Source organism: Cephus cinctus, unplaced genomic scaffold (genome assembly GCF_000341935.2).
Source record: "Cephus cinctus unplaced genomic scaffold, Ccin1 Ccin1_scaffold0029, whole genome shotgun sequence".
Taxonomy (NCBI): Eukaryota; Metazoa; Arthropoda; class Insecta; order Hymenoptera; family Cephidae; genus Cephus; species Cephus cinctus.
The window spans coordinates 1,048,950-1,068,614 of record NW_014332776.1 but is presented as its reverse complement, the minus strand read 5'-3'; the positions used below and the strand labels follow the sequence as shown (position 1 = coordinate 1,068,614).

General features: G+C 38.3%; 4 protein-coding genes across 10 annotated transcripts in view; 2 read left to right on the top strand and 2 right to left on the bottom strand.

The window, feature by feature from the left end:
• LOC107267746 (protein-tyrosine sulfotransferase) overlaps positions 1-5,114 on the bottom strand; it is a 104,390-nt gene extending 99,276 nt beyond the window's left edge. For 2 of the 7 annotated variants that reach the window (XM_025085415.1, XM_025085405.1), the window contains exon 1: positions 4,904-5,107. The gene's annotated coding sequence lies outside the window, so the exon portion shown is untranslated. Of the gene's footprint in view, positions 1-4,903 lie in introns of all 7 variants that reach the window. The other 5 variants (XM_025085399.1, XM_025085423.1, XM_025085398.1 and 2 more) reach the window with 4 other exon arrangements.
• A 412-nt stretch (positions 5,115-5,526) lies between these two features.
• LOC112494409 (MKRN2 opposite strand protein) lies at positions 5,527-6,303 on the top strand. Its single transcript, XM_025085452.1, has one exon. It carries the CDS (start codon positions 5,701-5,703, stop codon positions 6,301-6,303), a length of 603 nt encoding a protein of 200 aa, XP_024941220.1. The 5' UTR covers positions 5,527-5,700.
• Positions 6,304-9,782, top strand: LOC107267720 (protein MTO1 homolog, mitochondrial). Its single transcript, XM_025085395.1, has 9 exons — positions 6,304-6,540; positions 6,611-6,910; positions 6,971-7,147; positions 7,220-7,627; positions 7,736-7,908; positions 8,004-8,456; positions 8,567-8,670; positions 8,930-8,990; positions 9,092-9,782. Exons 1-9 carry the CDS (start codon positions 6,330-6,332, stop codon positions 9,194-9,196), a joined length of 1,992 nt encoding a protein of 663 aa, XP_024941163.1. The 5' UTR covers positions 6,304-6,329; the 3' UTR covers positions 9,197-9,782.
• Positions 9,783-12,704: 2,922 nt separating this feature from the next.
• LOC107267736 (probable G-protein coupled receptor Mth-like 1) overlaps positions 12,705-19,665 on the bottom strand; it is a 49,196-nt gene continuing 42,235 nt past the window's right edge. The window contains exons 5-6 of the mRNA XM_015739763.2: positions 17,229-17,367; positions 12,705-14,026 (exon numbers count right to left, since the gene is read on the bottom strand). Of these exons, the coding sequence (XP_015595249.1) occupies positions 13,693-14,026; positions 17,229-17,367 (473 nt within the window). The 3' untranslated portion in view covers positions 12,705-13,692. The remainder of the gene's footprint in view (positions 14,027-17,228; positions 17,368-19,665) is intronic.

The window sequence follows — 19,665 nt, the reverse complement described above, 5'->3', positions numbered from 1 at the left end:
GTGAACCAAGAAAATAAAACAAAGATCATGAGCAGGAATTGTACAGATAAGAAAAATCTCGACGAGAAGTGCAAAGAACAGGAAAACGGGTTTGTCCGGGTGAACCAAGAAAATAAAACAAAGATCATATATATATATATATATATATATTTAGTGCAATTCCCTATATTTTATATCACGCGTTTTTCAAGGTATCAAATTCGAATATTTTCACCTTAAAGAATTGAAAGACTCCATTGCTGAATCTGCGATCCGCCTTTTGTTCACTCTTTCTTTCTTTATTTCGCCGATATTTCCAATTCCGTGGGATTTACATATAATCTCGAAAGTGACTAGTCCGTAGTTACCAGAACGGAACTGCCAGTTCTCGCATTGGTTCTTTGAGTAGGTTCGTTACCTTTCTAAGATCAGCACAGTAGTCTTAACCCCTTCGCGAAGAGACTATTGGAATTCATGGGATCGCGTCGCTTAGTGGTGCCATTTGGAAAGTGGACTTTTAAGGTAAGATCGTCGGGACCAATGAAAAAGTTTCCAGTTCGTTGTTATAGTGATTGAACGTCGTACCTTGAAATCGTGAAACGCGCACTGGCAGCCGTCCACCTTGCAATTTTCAGTATTTAATGACGAACGAATCGAGGAAATGGGCTTTCACGTGGAATACGTATCAACCGATGTAACAATTCCGTTTCCCGCTGTGAAGTTACGAAATCCCGACAATGGGAGCGCGCTAATTAATCAGTTTCTACTTTCATATAATTATGTGGAGGTGGGTTGTTTGTATGGCGTGAAACGGATCATCGCATGGTATACTGTATAATATATAGGATGTAGGGATAAAATTAAAAGAAAATGGTGACCAGGAGAGGAGAGGAGAGGAGAATACTTCTTTCCGTTTCTTAGTCGATATGGTTGCCAAAGGAAAATGACGGGTTTCGTAAAAGAGCAATGAAAAATTATGAACCCTAATAGTGTGGTCGAAACAAAACGTAGCGAACAATGCATAACCGATTACTATACAATAATTTTCTGAAAAGATTAAAAGTTATCGGGAATGATTGAAAGTAAATTTTGTACAAAACGACTACAAAAAATTGTATACGTTGGAAATTAACATTGATCATTGCTGTCACCTTTATCACATCGCAAGTTCAAATATATTTTATCACGTTCCTTATCCGTTTCGCAAAATAGTCTCAGCGGATATCAAAGGTAACCATGGGTAATAATGTCCATTTTTTTTTTCGTAAAAAACGACATTACTCATGGGTATCCCTAATTTATACGAAAAAGTACTCAAAAAGCGACATTACAAAGTTTTTGTAAAAATGAAATCCTTCGAGTAACTTGCAGTGAAAAATTTCACAATTTACAGGAATTTATGTGATACGAATTTTGTTAAGCCCATAAAGCAGAACAACGTCAATTATTTTCATAACCTATTAACTGCGTTACGTCGAATGCTCCTGCAAAAATATTCAAAAACGCTAAGCAAATTGGCATGTACGTATATACGAACCCTCTACTATAGTCTGTCCACTTCTTCAATATCTTTTTTGTCGACAATTTGCAAACAATGCAATCCCTTGCAAATCGCATATGCGACTCTGCATACAATTTTTGTTATAAAAGTAATACATGTGCATCGTTTTGCACTGAAATAAATTTAATTTTTCTACGTCACATTACTTATTGAAGCTGTCCCACGTAATTGAATATATAATCGTTACGTGGCACAAAATACCGACAGTGTCCTCGAATAACAGTTTTTACATGAATTATCTGTGCCTACTTTTTATATCCAGCCGTTACAGTTAAAACAAGTGAAATAAATGCAATCCAGGAATTGGAATATTACGAAACCCGTGACTCACGCCCTTTAGTATTACATCCTCTATGACGTCACATCACAATGCCGAAAATATTAATGAGGACGCGCAAGCATGGACCAATCATGAAGCGTGCTCCGAAAACGAAAATTGTAAGCAAGGAAATATTTTCCAAGAAAGGCAAAAGTCACGTTAAACGGCAACAACGAGAGAAGGGGTAAAAGCGAGAAGCAGAAGTAAAAAAATGTTCAAATCAAGAATGCTAATTGAAAATTGGCCAGTCGAGTCGACGATGGCTCGTTACGCACTCAACACGGACCTCCCGTATAACAATTCGCCCTTTAATTGCCTCTTCGCCACTTGTCCGGAATCTACGGAATTTCAATTAAAATTATCATCGATCCGAGCCTCGTATCCTGGCCTGTCCATCGGATATTGAAATTTCCAATGGACGCTCAATTTTCATGGAATAATGGCCGCAGGGAGCGAGTGCGCAAGGGACACGCGGTACAGTTCACAGTGGGCGAGAGAGTAGACTAGAAGAGAACGAGAGAGAAGGAGGCCAAGCGATACCCGTTTTGCATCCACCGAGTGTTTTTTCCATCGTTCCGCAAAAGGGTAACGTGATACTGCTGGCACAGAAAAAAAAGAGTTATACATATTGAAATATATAAACTTTATGTATATTCCACGTTAAAAAGTGCATGCGCCACCAAGTTCGCGTGTACTCTAAATTCACACAGCTGACGCGTCAAAAAATAGGAGGGCAAAAAAGAGGAAGCGGGAAAAAAGGCAGATTTTACTGTAACGACAGAGACGAGAGAAGATATTTCCGTTATCGTGTAATCTGGTCACCCTCTATATACTTGTCGCTTAAATCTTGAATCAAGAATAATTACGTGATGTTTTTAAGACGAAAGGAAGAAGACACCGAGCAAAATTCAGGGAAAACCCGTATAGTCGCGATAACTCGATGTTGTGCGAATTTCAAGTCACGTAATTGAATATTGTCTCGGTTCAAGCTTTTGATTACGATAACGGGATGACTTTCTTATAGGCATTACAATGCGATGAAATTATTGACACGCCACATATGCACGTATGTACGTGTCATATGCTTCATATTAATATCAGCGCCGCCGTAACAAGAGTTACATTTGTTTAGGCCATGGGTTTGACGTTCCTATTAAACACCGACGTTCATTCAAATAAAACGATCGCATTTCATGTCGTTAACAGGAACATCGGGTCACGTGACTTTGTGCCTCGTAATTAACAGGTAGAATAAATAAAGTGGGGAAAAAAAAGAGATAGATATAGTCCACGCTTTGGAGTAATGGTGTCTTATAGCAAAAGTGCCCTCTGATATTCGTATGGGATTCACATATATCGGAAGAGAATGTTTCTGCTGCAAAAAAAATATATTTTAAAGGATTTTATAAGTCCACAGCTTCAAAGCTGAAAGCGAATAGCTTTTGAATAACCCGAAAGTTTAATTCAGTATGATATATAACAACATCTGTGTATATTATGTATTACTATTAACCTTACGCAAAATCGGTATACGGAATATAACTTAGTTTGCATTGTAGAGTTTGTTGTGTAGCCAATTCTTTTTTTTTTTTTTTGGAGCTTGACCGTTGAGAATGCAGAAATTCAAAAGAGGGAAAGATCTTTTTTTATTCTTAAAAGTTATGAATGTTATAGATAATTTTATTATCGTATTACGAAGACAGAAGACGTGCTCTTATTTTCTTTTCCATATAAATGATTGACGTGGGGTATTTACGTGATGTTTCGAGGAAATAGAATTGGGAGTGTTTCAGGATGAGTTCTGTGAATAGTAGTAAACACGAACAACGTATCAATATCAGTAAGATTTATAGGGTTAATCGCGCCTTCTTCAAAAATTGATCAAAACTTAAATACTCTGTCTACGAAACATTTTTTCTTGCTACGCAAACCCTCAAGAATGTATAACTGTTAATAAGTAGATAGAAGAAAAATTTGCACAAGTCGGAGAAGTCAAACATAGTTTTTTTAAAACTGTTGTTTGCAACCTCACAAGAATGACGGAAAAGAAATTATACATCAATTATGCGGATATAACCAAATTATACAATCTCGATAAGGTCATCATTTATCGTCAACTTAAAAATTGAGAAAAAAATGTTATCAAAGTGCAAAACGAATCTCTATATAATTGTTGAAACGCATCGTAAAATTCCACGTGCTGCTGGTTATGCTTAATTGATTCTTCGCCTCGTCTAACTGCAAAATATTTGTACAGCAGTTCTCCTTGACGCATCACCATGATAGAAATTTCATATCTGGATCATTATTGATCTAGCCAGCGATATACATATATTTAAGCGCAATTATTTTACGTTCTCAGATCTATCGCCATATATTCTACCTCTGTTGCACTCGTCTGTCACGAAATGCAAGAGACACAAAATAATTCCGTTATGCACGTTGGCAACGTAGCCCGAATACAAAACGACGATTTTCAGCGAACAACCATTGTAAATCGGTCGAGAAATTTTCTTGATCCAAGTTTCCACTACGTAAATTCCCAATTGAGTATTTTGCGATAAATCATAATTCATGGCGTTGTCTGTGCGTGCGTAACTGCAATTATCGCGAGGTCCTTAAAATATATAAATTTGATTCCCAAAGCTGAACGAGCGCGAGATTCCTCATGGTCATTAAGCAGATCGCCAGATAGAATTTCCACGGGCACGCTCAGTTCCTAGAGATACTTGTATACCCGTAGGTTACGGTTTCTTTTTCTTTTTGTATTTTACTGACTTTAAATCCAAATTCAATGAGAAGCTCGATATGAGTGAAGCAGCATGCTACTCTCACATGCGTGGTCATTGACGCATCAGGTGTCAGTCACCTCGAGGTACGCGTGTAGCGAATGGTTTTTATGATTTTTAGACGAATACATCAGACTTTATTAGGAAAATAAGTTGACCGGACGAATTGTGTAAACTTGTTGTGATTGGGTTTTCTTAATTGCCAAAAACGTTAAGACGACAGGAAGGTTCAATGTCTTTTAACCTAGAACTTACTTACGGGTTATTAATGTTCAACGGAATTCCTTTCTCTTTCACTGCGGGTAACTTGTGGTGTGTCCGTTTCTGGTGATTTGGAGTCACGAACACGAAATCACGGCCAGGCGATGCACGACACTGCGGCTTTATGAATTAAGCACGCCTCTACGCGTTCACCGTTCCAGCGCGGTACAGGTGTACTGCACTACTCAGCAGATCAGCTGCTACTACTGCAGCGCGGCTCAGTCTGTGATGGTACCATTACGAACTATTAGCTTTACTGCGCAAGTCATTTTAAAAACCATATTGTAATGTGGATTTGGCGTTAAGTTTGCGAGCATTATTATGCGATTGAAGACATGTGTACTCATTTTCGAGTATTAGCTTTTACCTTGAAAATAAATTGTGCGAAATTGTAGTTTTATGTATAGTACTGATGGTGCATTTTTTTATTTCTGTTGAGAAGCAATTTGGTGAGTGTAAGAGGAAACGAACTGACAGATCGTGCCTGAAGATTTAATGACTATTGTCTACGTTTTTGTAAAGTCCGACGATATTCGTGGATTTTTTCTACCGACAATTATATTCATTGTGATTAATATTATGCTAAGCATTGTATTATAAAGGTATACATAAAGTAATAATAGAAAAATTATTGTTGCAAGGTTTTTAACCTTACTTTTTTGTAATTTTATTAATTTAATTCATTTGATTTGATCATATTTTGATCAAGGGACGATTTTTTATTTACTGCTTACGTAGTTATATATTAAGTTTATTAAGTGTATTTATTAGCAGTCATTTTGACGGTCCTCATGAATTCCGACCCAGGAATATTATGCTTTCTGCATTGCAGTTCTAAGTCAGTGTTTTGTAAAAAAGTACCAGAAAAATGTCCTATTTGCCAAGAATTTCTATCTACTTTTATGTTGGAGCCATTTCGTTTGCCTTATCCATTTGTTAATGCTGCAGATAATCCAAATACTATTATTATCATGCCGTCCCAAGGAGATTTTCTGAATAACTATAATGCTAGTAATGATTTACATATAGGTATAGTTAATTCCAATGGAACTATTTTTGAATATGATAAAAATGGACTTGTAATTGATGATAATTTGAAATGGCAATGCTGCTTAGCATTTAAAATAATTTCAGAATCATGGGAATCGCATTGGGATAATGCTATAGACATAATATCCAAGGATTCAAAATGGAGCGTTACAAACTACAATGAAAATACTAATAACTGTTTTAGCTTTGTTATTGCATTTTTGAAAAAATTAGTCTATAAGGATTTTGAATTTACAAATAAGGAGGATATCTGTAAAATGCTAATACTACCAAAGATTCAGGATGCACTGAGATACATTTCTTTTTACAGGAAATTAAAAGAGAGTGATTATTATATTCCATAATAATTAATCATAATAAGTGCTAAAATATGTCAATCAGCAAATTTAAACATTCTTTATTCAGTATAAGATATACTACATTATACTATAAACCAATTAGGCATATAGCTAGTAATATTTTTCAAGATAAGTATGATGTAATTGTGGTTGGTGGTGGACATGCTGGCACAGAAGCATGTGCAGCTGCGGCAAGAATTGGTGCAAAGACCCTTCTTGTAACGCATAAAAAAAGTACAATAGGTATGTATCATGTTAATATGATTATCCTAATATTCGAATAAACGTTAATGATACTTGTTTTTTATATTAGGAGAAATGTCATGTAATCCATCTTTTGGTGGAATTGGCAAAGGGCATTTAATGAGAGAGGTGGATGCATTGGATGGTGTTTGCTGTCGTATTTGTGATATATCTGGAGTTCACTACAAAATTCTTAATAAACGAAAAGGGCCAGCAGTTTGGGGTTTAAGAGCCCAAATAGATCGATCACTCTACAAAAAAAATCTTCAAGCAGAACTCTTCTCAACGCCTGGACTGGAAATATGTGAATCGGCTGTAGAAGATTTAATCCTGGAAGAGGATTCGTTTAAATGTTCTGGAATTATTCTCAGTACGTATAATTCAAATGTTATTTATAAAATTGTTATTAATACTGCTTACTATTTCCCAGAGGATGGTATGAAAATATTCAGTGATACAGTTGTGATTACTACGGGCACTTTCCTAAAAGGACAAATAAATATTGGATTAGAAACACGACCAGCAGGTCGAATCGGTGATGAACCTAGCATTGGCTTAGCAAATACTTTGGAAAGATTAGGTTTCCGCATGGGCAGGTTAAAAACTGGTATTAAAAGTTTTATAAATTTTCATTTATAATTTTGCTTTCAAATTTTATAACTTAAATGTTTTCAAATAGGTACACCACCCCGACTGGAAAAATCTACAATTGACTTCACAAAATGTCAAATTCAGTTGCCGGATGACCCACCGGAGCCATTTTCTTTTTTGAATGATCGCGTTTGGATACCTGCGGATCAACAATTACCTTGTTACCTAACAAAAACCAATGAAGGTGTTGCCAAAATCATAAAGGACAATTTACATTGTAATCGACACGTTACCGAAGAGGTAACAGGTCCAAGATATTGTCCTAGTATTGAGAGTAAAATTCTACGCTTTGGCATAACGGAACATTACATATGGTTAGAGCCGGAAGGTATGGATTCGCCATTGATATATCCGGGTGGAATGTCATGTACGTTGCCGGCAGATAAACAGGAACAATTGGTCAAATGTATTCCAGGATTAGAAAATGCAAAACTAGGTATATACATATAATATAGCATTATGTAACAGATTATATTTTGTCACAATACAGAGAATCCAGTAAATACCTGAAACTGTTATATTCAAACTGTTTTTTATTTTACAGTAAAACCTGGATATGGAGTGGAATACGATTACATTGATCCAAGAGAATTGAATTACGAATTAGAGACGAAAAAAGTACCAGGCTTATTCTTGGCTGGTCAAATAAATGGTACAACTGGATACGAAGAAGCTGCAGCACAGGGAATTGTCGCAGGTGCAAATGCAGCTGCGCGGGTAAATATCATATATTTTCATTCTTCAGCATTTTATAGACACATTTTTGTGTGTATATGATATATTTCTTTGATATATTTCTTACGGTTCCACAGGTTTTACGGAAGCCACCGCTTATTATAAATCGTACTGAGGGTTATATTGGAGTCTTAATCGATGATCTCACCACTCAAGGAACAATCGAGCCATATCGAATGTTCACAAGTCGAGCCGAATTTCGGTTGAGTCTACGTCCTGACAATGCTGATCAAAGACTTACCGAAAAGGGCTACTTGACTGGCTGTGTTTCACAAACTCGTTACGACGTTATGCTACGCATGCAAACAAAAATGCAAGAGGCAATTCAAATTTTGAAATCAGTAAAAAAGCCAATAAACCAATGGCGGCGATTGCTTCGAATAAAAATATGTAAGAATCCATCGGAAACTACAGCATTTGGCATTTTGAGCATGGTTAATGACGATATATCTTTTGGGAATATTATTAACATAATACCAGATCAACTGGCACAATTTTCAGGAGACTCATCTTTGGCCAAAAGAATTAAGGTATTGAGATATTGAATCTAAATATAAAATTCTCTATATTTCTTATATTATAATGAGTATATATGATGTTAACATCCAATTCTAATTGTTGTATTGAAAATTACTTATAGATCGAAGCTATGTATGCCAATGCAGTCAAAAGTCAACTGGAAGAAGTCCATGAAATAAGACGACATGAAAGCATCTTTATTCCAAAGGACATTAACTATGCTTCGTAAGTCGTTAATATTTTTTTCAATCTATTCTTTAAACGAGTATTATATGGAGTTTTGATTGAATATTATTGGTCACAGCTGCAACAAATTATATAGTACTCAACATGACTGATAGGCTAATCCTAAGAAATAAGTCATTTGAAAGTCACAGAGACTTCGTAATATTGTTTTATCGCAAGATTTTATCAAACTTATAAATTAAGTTAAACTATCAATCTTAAGGACATACTTTAACCTTAATAATTCCAAATTGTACAGAAGCTCACTGTGTCTCTCCTCTGAAGAAACGGAGAAGTTAGCAGCAGCACAACCACAAACTGTAAGCAACTAAGAACTACCTAAGTTACCTAAGCCAGACTGCTTTTACCAAGCATTTCCATCATTGTCATATTAAAAAATATACCACTCATGCTTTGACAGATTGCCGCAGCAAGCAGAATTGCTGGTGTCACGCCGTCAGCCGTACTGCGACTCTTAAAATATGTAAAACACACTACCAACCACAAACTAGCCGAACCACAATAAAGAGTTTAATATGCAAAACACTATTCATATTTTATCCGCATTGACCAAAGGAAAAAAAAGTTGCCCCTTATGCAGTAAGAAACAACAATGGAAGTTGATAAAGCAATTTATATCGATGACGTATCAAATAATACATATTATTACAGCAATCTCGAGACTTTATCAGTTAGTAAATAAGTCTCTACCATTTATGAACCTTCCAAGAAAAGCCCTTTAAAAATCGATAAAGTGTATCGACCTCTATTGTGCACAATTATCAGCATTCACTGACGATTATCAATATTTATAAAACAGATGGAGAGCGATAGACGATCGTTGACTGGTAATCGATTTCAAGAATGATTATCAGAACTATTATGAAGAAATAATGATTTCTTAACATAAACAGAAGGTTACCGCTGCACGTAGCAATTGCAATCATTATAATATACATTATATACCATATTATTAGGAAGTATAGCACTTTACAGGATATCAGTAAAAAATTGAAAAAAAAGTCAAGTCGAAAATAAATCCACGACTGAACGTACTAATCGACAAGTTTGATTGAAGAAAAAAATATATAAAACGGCAGAAAATCATGAAATGCTTGTTTCACATTATTGTTAAACATCAATTTTACCCCGTTACTACTATTACGATTTTGATAATACGTCAATTACACTATGAGTTCATATGGACTGGACTTGTTAAATATTTCGAAAACGATGCGCGCGCACGTTCTCTTACTGCGGTTTGGTAGCTACTGAAGAGTTAGGAAAATAAGCAGGAGGAACGGGGATGTGGCTTAAACGAAGCTTGAAATACAAAAAATTGTTTACGCTCGAATCCATATTGATTCATAGTAAACTTTAAGGGTAAAAGAGGAAATTTTATCATTGATTCAGCTTATAAACATTGTACTATGCTCTTGATTGATAGGGCGAATGTAAATACTCAATGACGTTTTGTCTCGTTCTTGGCACGGGAACATTATTGAGGAAAGTGTCTATCAAAATAAAACTATTGAAACTAATTTACGAAAGAGTATGAAATGATCAAATAATACAATTTAGGGTTATTCTTACGACTAATGATATAGTCACTGTCGTTAACAATGCTATAGGTGACTGGGTATTAATAATATTAATAATGAACCTACTAACCGCTCTCTTTTATTCCATTACTGCAATAGAAATACTGTTAAGATACATTATAGGAATGGCGTACAATCGGCAATGGTTTCATTGATGTCTAAGGTGATGATTAAGACGCATCTAACGATTATCGGTTACTTCTAGGGAACAAAAGTCCACACAAGAGACCATTATATATATATATATATATATATATATATATAGACTATATAACATATGAGTTTATGGGTGACACTTTAATACTATTGTTTCATTCGCTACGATATCATATTTATTTAGCCTCGACTGCTCATCAATCCTCTAGTGTAATATGTGCTCATACTCTCTATCGTTCTGTCAGGTTTTTAATACACATTTCTTATTATTAAGGTAATACGACGAGATTAATGATGGTTGTACGATATTTTACGGTGGATGAAATTCGTGTTAGAAAAATTTATCAAAATGCAACAGTGACTAACGCCAATTCGAAATTATTAACATTGTTCATTAATTTCTCTTCAGACGCAACAGAAAACTGCTATTCGCTACGTCTTCATGAAACATTATTTATTTTTTCGTAATTTTTCCCCGTCTATAGAGGAATATAACAAGCAAGTTCATCTTTTCAGAATATTATTTTTACTTTCTTTCATTCGATTGTTTCCTCGCTATCGTAGTACGACAAAGCGGGAAGATTAATTCCATAATTAGAGGACTCTCCCGTACCGTAAACCACAAGAAGCTGACCCCTCAAAATGGAACTGATATTACGATCTGATTGTACTACATCTTTTTTTTTGGTATTAACGCAAATTGTGTAATACTTCCAAGTATTTGTTACATTAACGTATAGGTCATAGTTTTTCCGTATATACTTCCGTTGGCGTTACGTTGACATTGAATGACGATATTATTAATTTAAGGGATGCTGGGAGGGGGAGAATAGACTAATTCACTGGCAAGCTATCGTACCTTAAATTAATACATATGCAAAAACGAGCGCGCAATACAAATAAATTAATATAAACTTAAGGCGTTCAATCCCATAACTGTGTATCCCTACATAACACATGATTCTTGCATACTCGTCCGTGCTTAGTAATATTATTTAATATACAAAGGGTGGTCAAAGTGATACGTAGCGTGACGGACCAATTCCATATGTTAACATACGTGAATGGAACCATAAGTTATCACGTTTTTCTTTTTATATTTTGTTCCGTTTTACCGATATCGCGGCCCGACACGGCACGTGTCGCACTTTTACGTACGTTTACAACGAACATTAAACTTACGTGTACTCTATCGAACGTCAATTGTGTATTATGAATAATACAGATAATGTTATTTACAAGAAGTTTTGGGACGATTATTATTAATGACAATATGCGTTATATGCATAGCGACGAGCAGTATCGAACACACGCTATTATAAAATGGTACATGACGTGTAATACAATAATAATGATAATAATAATAATAAATCGTTAAATTTAACTAATTACAGGATATTGCCAATATCAAGCTGCGATATTACTAATAGATACACGTAACATACATTCACGCCGCTGCCGAATCCAAGAGAAAGTAGCCAATGTAGTTATATTGTAAAAATCATTTTTTTTTTAGATTTTCTTTCAGTTATGGAATAACAAATCTATGTCTATATGTATTGGCTTGGTAACGTGGATTCGACAGAGCCAGTTTATCACATCGTACACGTTGCACACACACACAAAAAATAACATGAAAAAAGGAAAAAAAAAGGAACTAAACGATTTTTTGGGACGACCCGTACGTAACGTGCCGTATATCTAATACAATTGTTTTCTCCTTGTATTTTCGTCTCATCATTCGGTGTCCCAAATATTGAAAGCCGTTCTGCATAGATGCTCGCAATGCAAATGCGTTCAGGAAGTTTTCGTTCCCCACTAGACGTCAGCTGCAGGTCAAATGCATCGAACGCAAGTTCAGCAAGTTCAGTCTGTTTGATGCACCTGAAGAAACAAGGACTCTACGTGCACGCGAATTTCTAAATACCTAGCGCGATTCTTCAGCGAAAAAACGTACGTTTATTGTGCGTAGTTTTTGCGTATAGTGCGTAACTCTTTCGTTTCTCGAAAAGCAGTTCGTCATGGTTACACGTTCAGGTCATTTCCGCTTTAACATTCTTTTTCTTTTTCCGTCACGCTCTTTCTCCCCCCCCCCCCCTCTCTCTCTCACTCTCTCTCTTTCTCACGCCATTCATTGAACACATACTCTTCTCGCGAAAGAGTTCTGAATGCCCATTAAAACCGCAACTGTTATTGTTAGGTTTTGTGTTGGTCAGATAAAAAAAAAAGTAAGCACGCGAAATTATCAGCTTTTTCTTTTTCTCTCTCTCTCTTTCCCCCCCCCCCCCTCTCTCTCTCTCACTCTCTCTCTTTCTCACGCCATTCATTGAACACATACTCTTCTCGCGAAAGAGTTCTGAATGCCCATTAAAACCGCAACTGTTATTGTTAGGTTTTGTGTTGGTCAGATAAAAAAAAAAGTAAGCACGCGAAATTATCAGCTTGACGTTTACATGATAAGTCGTGAAACATTAATTAGCGCTTTTACAACACCGAGAATCGCAAAGTTTCTTGAATACAATTCGGTTCGTCGAACATCACGTTCGGAAGGCATTTCGAAAAGGCATTGATTTCCCATCTTGCGTATTGTCACGAGTCGTAATTCATATTATAACAACCTCGATTCGCACGAGGATTTACGCGAGCAGACTGATGAGGTCTACTCGACGCGCTTATGAAAGAAATATTAAGAAAAGAGGTAAAAAAAAACGTATGTAAAAAATGAAATAAAAAAAAATGAAATAAAAAAAATGAAATAAAAACAAAAATGCCTCTCCTCCATTCAGTCGAAACTTTACACGAGCGGGAATACGCGCCTCGCGATTCTTTGGGATTGATTGGATATCGAAAATTCGCAATGATCATGCGATCGCCGATCTGTCGATCGGTTTGGGCAGTGACTCGATAACCATTCATGTTATACGTGTACACTAGAGTTATTACGATTCTAGTATAGTCTTCGTATCTACGTCCAGAGAGGAGTGTATATCTATAGATATAAATATCAAAAATCTCATTCCCGATTTTTCTTCATTTCATCTCGAGGTACGAAAGAAATATTTAGTCTTCGAATGTCTCCTGTACTTATTCTACGCTCTAAGGGTCCAACCGCACCGCAGGATCCAGCATCCCAAGATCTTCCGTGCGATAGGTATCCTCCGTCATTATACTCGAAAATCCCTCTCTCCACGTATCTCATTACGTTCTCCTCCAGACGTCGAAGTCATTGGTCCTCCTTGGTATCCTCGTTGTCAAACGGAACTTTCTAGCAAATAGTTTCCAACGGCGCCGTTTTCGTACTTGGATTCTGAGTGACGCTGTCGCCCATACTGGGCATCCCGTGGCTCGTAGTGCTCAGCGCGTTTCCTTGTCTGCCGGCGTTACTCCTGGGATTCTTGCTGCACAGCCTCTTCACCGCAGCTCTCACCTGTGGCTGGCAGCCAACGACGATGAAGATGAAGACACCCTGCGAGGCGTTCACGAGGTCCGTAAAGTACCAGAGATACTGGGGACCACCCACTGCCCAAGAGACGACGTCGGTCACCCACGTGACGCCCATCACGATCACCAGCTTCATGCAGACTCGACCCAGGGCGGCTCTGAAAATATAACGGAGAGAGGTAAATTAACTTCTTGCGCGTCGGTTGGCAGAAACGCTAATTGTTATAAATGAGCGGACGTAGCAGCCGCGCGTGTTCGCCACTCTCGCTCCTACACGTAGGTACGTATTATAGGTACCCATTAACTATTAGGGCTATTAGCGATTTTCGAGCTGCCGAGAAATGGCAAACTTCACCGCGTGGGACAATAAAACGTGCGAGCTCCCTTCCTTTCTCTCGTTTCATGCTTAACACTAAACATACCGACAATTTTTCATAAACGTATTTTTCGCTTTAAAAGGGTCAAATGACCCGTCGATGGTACGCTTAGTGTTAACTAACGAAGGGGCTGCTGCTCATTTACATCGGCCAAAAGAAATCAACCGCAAAGTTCGTTATACTTATCGAACGGATCTTGCGATGTGCGAATGGAAACTGCAGTTGTGCACATTTTTTTAATAAGGAAGAAGAAAAATACGTGCGATATGTCAGTTTAATTTTATTGATGGTAAATAATAAAATCGAGCGAAATTTTATTAATTTCCTTCCTCTTGTATGTACTTTTTTTATGTCTATGACATATCGATTCCTTTGGTATTTACAGATATACCGATGGTTACGATACCCAGGAGGTTGTAAAACTTTGCTCGTAGATCGAGTCAAAATATGTAAACTATTGGCGACTGTATCGTGTGATAAATTCTCAGAATGTTTCATCCGGTAAGGATCTTACATCATGAACTGGCAGGAGCTGAGCTTACCGGACGATTTATCTAGGAGGATGGGATAGGCGATTATCGATTTAAAGAGAGTATCGATCACCAACTACCCACCTACTGTCTACGTTCCCCACGAGAAATTCTCGAGATTGTTTGTTTCGCACAGTTTTCGAAAATAAAAAGAAAAGGCTCTATATGTGTCGTAAAATATAGATATTCTGATTCTCAGGTCGAATTCTTGATATAAAAATAATACTGCTTGCTGCAGTCCAATAACTGAGAAATTCAGGCGTATACTGCGTGCGACACGAACGATGACGTTTGCGCAGACCAATCAGAATCCAGTACTGTCCCCTTGGAAGGATTCCGATTGGTTGGTTTCCTTATGGTTACGTCTTACGTCATTACGTTATTTTTTATGTGACGGCCTTGAGATTCCTGAAGGATTCTGTTTGTCATTGAAAAATATATGAAGGAAAGAAACAATAAGAGTTTCAAAGGAACGAGAGGACGAGCGCGAATCACCCGTAGTGAATTTGTGGGTTTTCAAAATGTTTTCAAAAAATATATTGCTACGGCATCGTAACAGGGAATCCCAGAGAATTATTGAATGTTCGATATAATTTTCATTTGATTTTCAAACAGTTGAATAACAGACGAATTCGTGTCCGGCTCGCTGATCATAAATCTAAAAATAAGAAACAAGCTGAAGAAACCGCGAACAGAATTATCCGACGATAAGTCTTATAATAGTAACGACCGGTAGTAGCGGTTACAAGTAAGTGAACTAGCGGTGCCTTTACATAGTAGTACATCCAGCTGCCGCGTTCTCATCGCGACGCTAATTCGAACGTGGCCGAGCGACAATTTCGCCATTATAAATAGGATCATCAATATCAATCCGCCAAGGTAGTCGACGAAGAAAAGTTACGCGATACGTCGCCGTCGCGCAGAAAGACGATTTATGACCGTGTAGAAGGCGCCTGCGCATGCGCATTGTCAAAAATTGCTCGAAAGAAAACGCCAGTTCCTAGAAACATACGAAGCACCGAATGACAATAATATTTTAATATTAAGTGCAAAAGATGTTTCGCTCTTTGATTATTTGTTAAGAAAAAAACAGATGATACTCCAAAATGACAAATAAACTATATCAATGCGTATAATGCGTTGAACCTCCTTCCAGGTGAAATAACTGTAGAGAACTCTTCTACGTGTAGAGGATGACGCGGTCATAAAAACTGCCTTAAGCTTAGCTAATGAAATGTACCCACTAGGAGAGTCTCATTCAGAGGGATAGACCCGATATATATCTCAGGGTTTATATGCAATTGTAGGTTAGGTTAGGTTGGGCTACAGTCAAAGCTAAAACCCATGAGCAGATGCGTGAGCGCGCCTGTGTGTAGCGTGCACGTCGACAAGGTATGGGCACGGTCTTTGAAAAAAAGGCACCTGTGGCTTATATCATTTATTTCAAGCCGAAGGTCAGGGTGGATTCTTAAAAAAGATACGGACACCCCTACGCGAGAAGAATCCGCGATCTGTTTATGCGCTCCGGGATGATTTCGCTATGTCGATATAACGGGAGCAGATGCTATTTCCTTCCCTCTCTCTCTCTCTCTCTCTCTCTCTCTCTCTCTCTCTCTCTCTCTCTCTCTCTCTCTCTCTCTCTCTCTCTTCCGTTCTTTCTCCCTCTCGCTCTCTCTCTCTTTCTCGTATCCTCAAGGCAGACCCATGTGGCTTCGCTGGAACGAGAAGTCGAGGAACTCGAAAAGCACCTGCTTTGCATTATTTATTTTCATCTCAAGGTGAGACCAATGAGCAGAAATATCAATTTCCCTTCTTCTTGTATATCTTGCTTCCTCGTTCGCCCTCTCTCTTTCTCTATCATCCTCGCCCACCCTCACTTTCCGGAATATAGACTAGAAATACTTAAATCCTCGTACGATATCCACTGTGGAATTGCAGAGATAAATTTTTATTAGTCGCTGCGACTATCAATAGTCGGTTCGTCGTTATTACACGTAGTACGAGAAGTGAAAATTATAGCTGTGCAAACGTCAGAGACAGATAAACGTAGTGTACTGTATACTCGTTCTTGTCCGTACAACCGATGCAGTATAACCTAACCTAATGCCGTTTTCCGGCTGTCGTGTAAACGAGCCCATCGTAAAGCTGTCCCGGTTGTTTCGCGGTGAAGGCTTTTTTGCACCGGCGGGAAACACGAGACCAGAGCCTCTGACAAATTGACAAGATTCCAGTGTGTTTCCCGTGTAGGATTTCGTGGCTTGGAAAAACAGAACCTTCTCTTCACTCTATGGTCATTCCACTCTTTTCCTCTCTCCCCCCCCCGCCCTCTCTCTCAGTCTCTCTCTCTCTCTCTCTCTCTCTTTCTTTCCGTCTCTTCAACCGTCTGTATCTTCCTGCCGTTGCTTCTTTGTCCTTTTTTAATACACCCATAGTATCTCTTTGTTAATGCTCACCTCTCAGTGTTGCTCTTGACAAATTCACCCTTCCATAATCCGCAGGTGAGTTCCCAGGCCGTGGCAGCGAAAAATACCAAATTAACGGCAAGCAAGATGCCGACGGGTACGAAGAAGTAAACCAGAATCTCCATGTCCCCTGTGAACAAAACGTAAGAAAATGAATAACAGTGAGACCAGTGACAACTGAGACCGCTTAGAGGTTATGGATAGTATCTACGTTATGCTATAAACTAAAATGTACAAAATTCGAGAAGCACCAATTCGAAAAGTAAATCGCCTCCGGGCGGAATTGCAAAGTAAGCAAATATCGTGAAAAAGCGATAAACAAATTCGACGTATGATTCGTCGATTCATCGTAAAGCAACGGATACTCGGAAATCTAGAAGACGCGGGCGAAAATCTATTTATTTGTTAAGTAGCAGTTTTCGGGGAAAAACAAGAAAAGAGTGACTACAACGCGGTTACGCGTGCTCGTTTAAAAAAAAAAAAAAAAAAAAAAAAAAAAAACGGAGCGTATGATTATTATCAACTTGGGAAATTACTGAGTCAACGATTGGTCCGTGTCCTGCGGCAGGATGTAACAGAACCAACTCGAACAGTCTGGTTAAATTATGGTTAACTCTAAATTTAGCTATTGCAAATAGGACTGTTTGGAGCTAGGCCGTTTCAATAATAAACTCAGGTTCTGCTGAATGGCGCAGCAGTTTATCCGATTTCCCCTTTACTATACGATATGGCCGCGACGGCTGTTATCCAAAAGCCACGTTGGAGGCCAATTCGCGAATCTCAAGTTCGCAGGAAGTTTGGTACTTGGCGGAAAATAAACTGGCGGTTAAGTTATTCGCCGCGGGAGGAGATCAAGATGGATAAGGGTGTACAGAGGAGGGGAAGGAATAATTCAGTAGCTCGAATTCAATCGCAACTGACGCATTGCCCGTAATTACGAATTTTACGCCAGGATACCCGCACGCCCTTTCACTGTGCACGATGTGAACGCAGCCTTAGTCCGATTCTCAAACCTCTCATAATCCGCTCACCTAGCTCTCGAAGTACTTACATTTCTATGTGCACTAACGTGTACTGGCTGCCTCCGCCTAAGCTATCATGTAAACGGAGTGTATTCCGGGAGTGCTGCGGTATGTCTGGTAGCAACGTATATAGCTAACCCGCCGATCAAGTTGGTACCACTTATCCTAGGGGGTTCTCGCGGTTAACTTGTGTAGATTGGCTAAGGGTCGTTTCCGGGTGCGTAAACCGCAAAAGCTCGTATCGGAGGTCTCAGCCTGATCGTTTGGTATCACGGTATCTTTTTGACATGGAGTATTTTGAAAAGGGATGATAAAAATGCCGATTAACGGTGCCTCGCTAAAAGGGATGTAAGTCACGTGGTATAATGTGCCAAGTAACCCTCTATACGTTTTTCAGTAAAGTAGCTTAGATCAACAGAAAAAAAAAGAATCTCGGTGAAGAGCGAATGAAGCCTTATCGTTATAGGATCCTCGGAGCAGTTGAGCAACCCTTGTATGTACCAGTTATAGGGGACAGTGCAATCTGGCTGCAACACGCTTCCGCACACTAGCATCCCTTGGTTATCGGCAGAGGGTTCGGGCCCGCAAACAAACCCATAAATAAAGTCGAGCGACCAATCGTCTCGTTGAATCTAGCGTGACCCAGTTCGCGAGATGAAGAAATTATGCGTCGTGGTAAAGCATCGAAGGGCGATAGAAAGTACAGTAAATTGGATTGGAAAAACTTTGTCGAATAAGTAAACCCAGTATGAATCAATTCATATTCAATACAATAATACTTGGTATATCCTCGAACGGGAATCGATAGATACGAATAATAAATAAAAAATAAAAAATTAACATTATTCTCAATAGTCAATGTCAGCTATCACCATGGTGAAGATTAAGAAAAATTTCCATCAACAGTGCAACGGCAACTCGTCCGACTCTTATGCCGACAGCGCCGTCTATATTTGCTGGGTTTTGGCTGGTGGCCAACAATAGCTGTTTCCCCCTGGTTATATCTCACTCCATGGCAACCCATAACAAACATAAGTGAATTATATCTACGCGTGCCGCCGCTCAATACTTTATGCAACTGCCGTCAATTCGATTTGCCAATTTCACCCTTCTATTAATATTGTTCGAGCACCTCCCTTCGGTAGGTACGCGCTAAACATACACTTAACACAGACGTACGTAAATGACCCGCGCAACACAGGGAACGTTGGGAATTATTATTTAATACGCTCCAAACGTCAGTCTCAGATTCAGAAGCACAGATTCCTTAGATTCAAGAGTTACAGTCTCATCGTCCGTGTCCGTGTTGTCTGTTGCTTTGCTTTGCCGTAAATTGCTTTGCTCTCTTTTGCGTACACATTTTGGTGCAACCACTTGGTGCAAGAACTTTTGGATCTGGATCGATC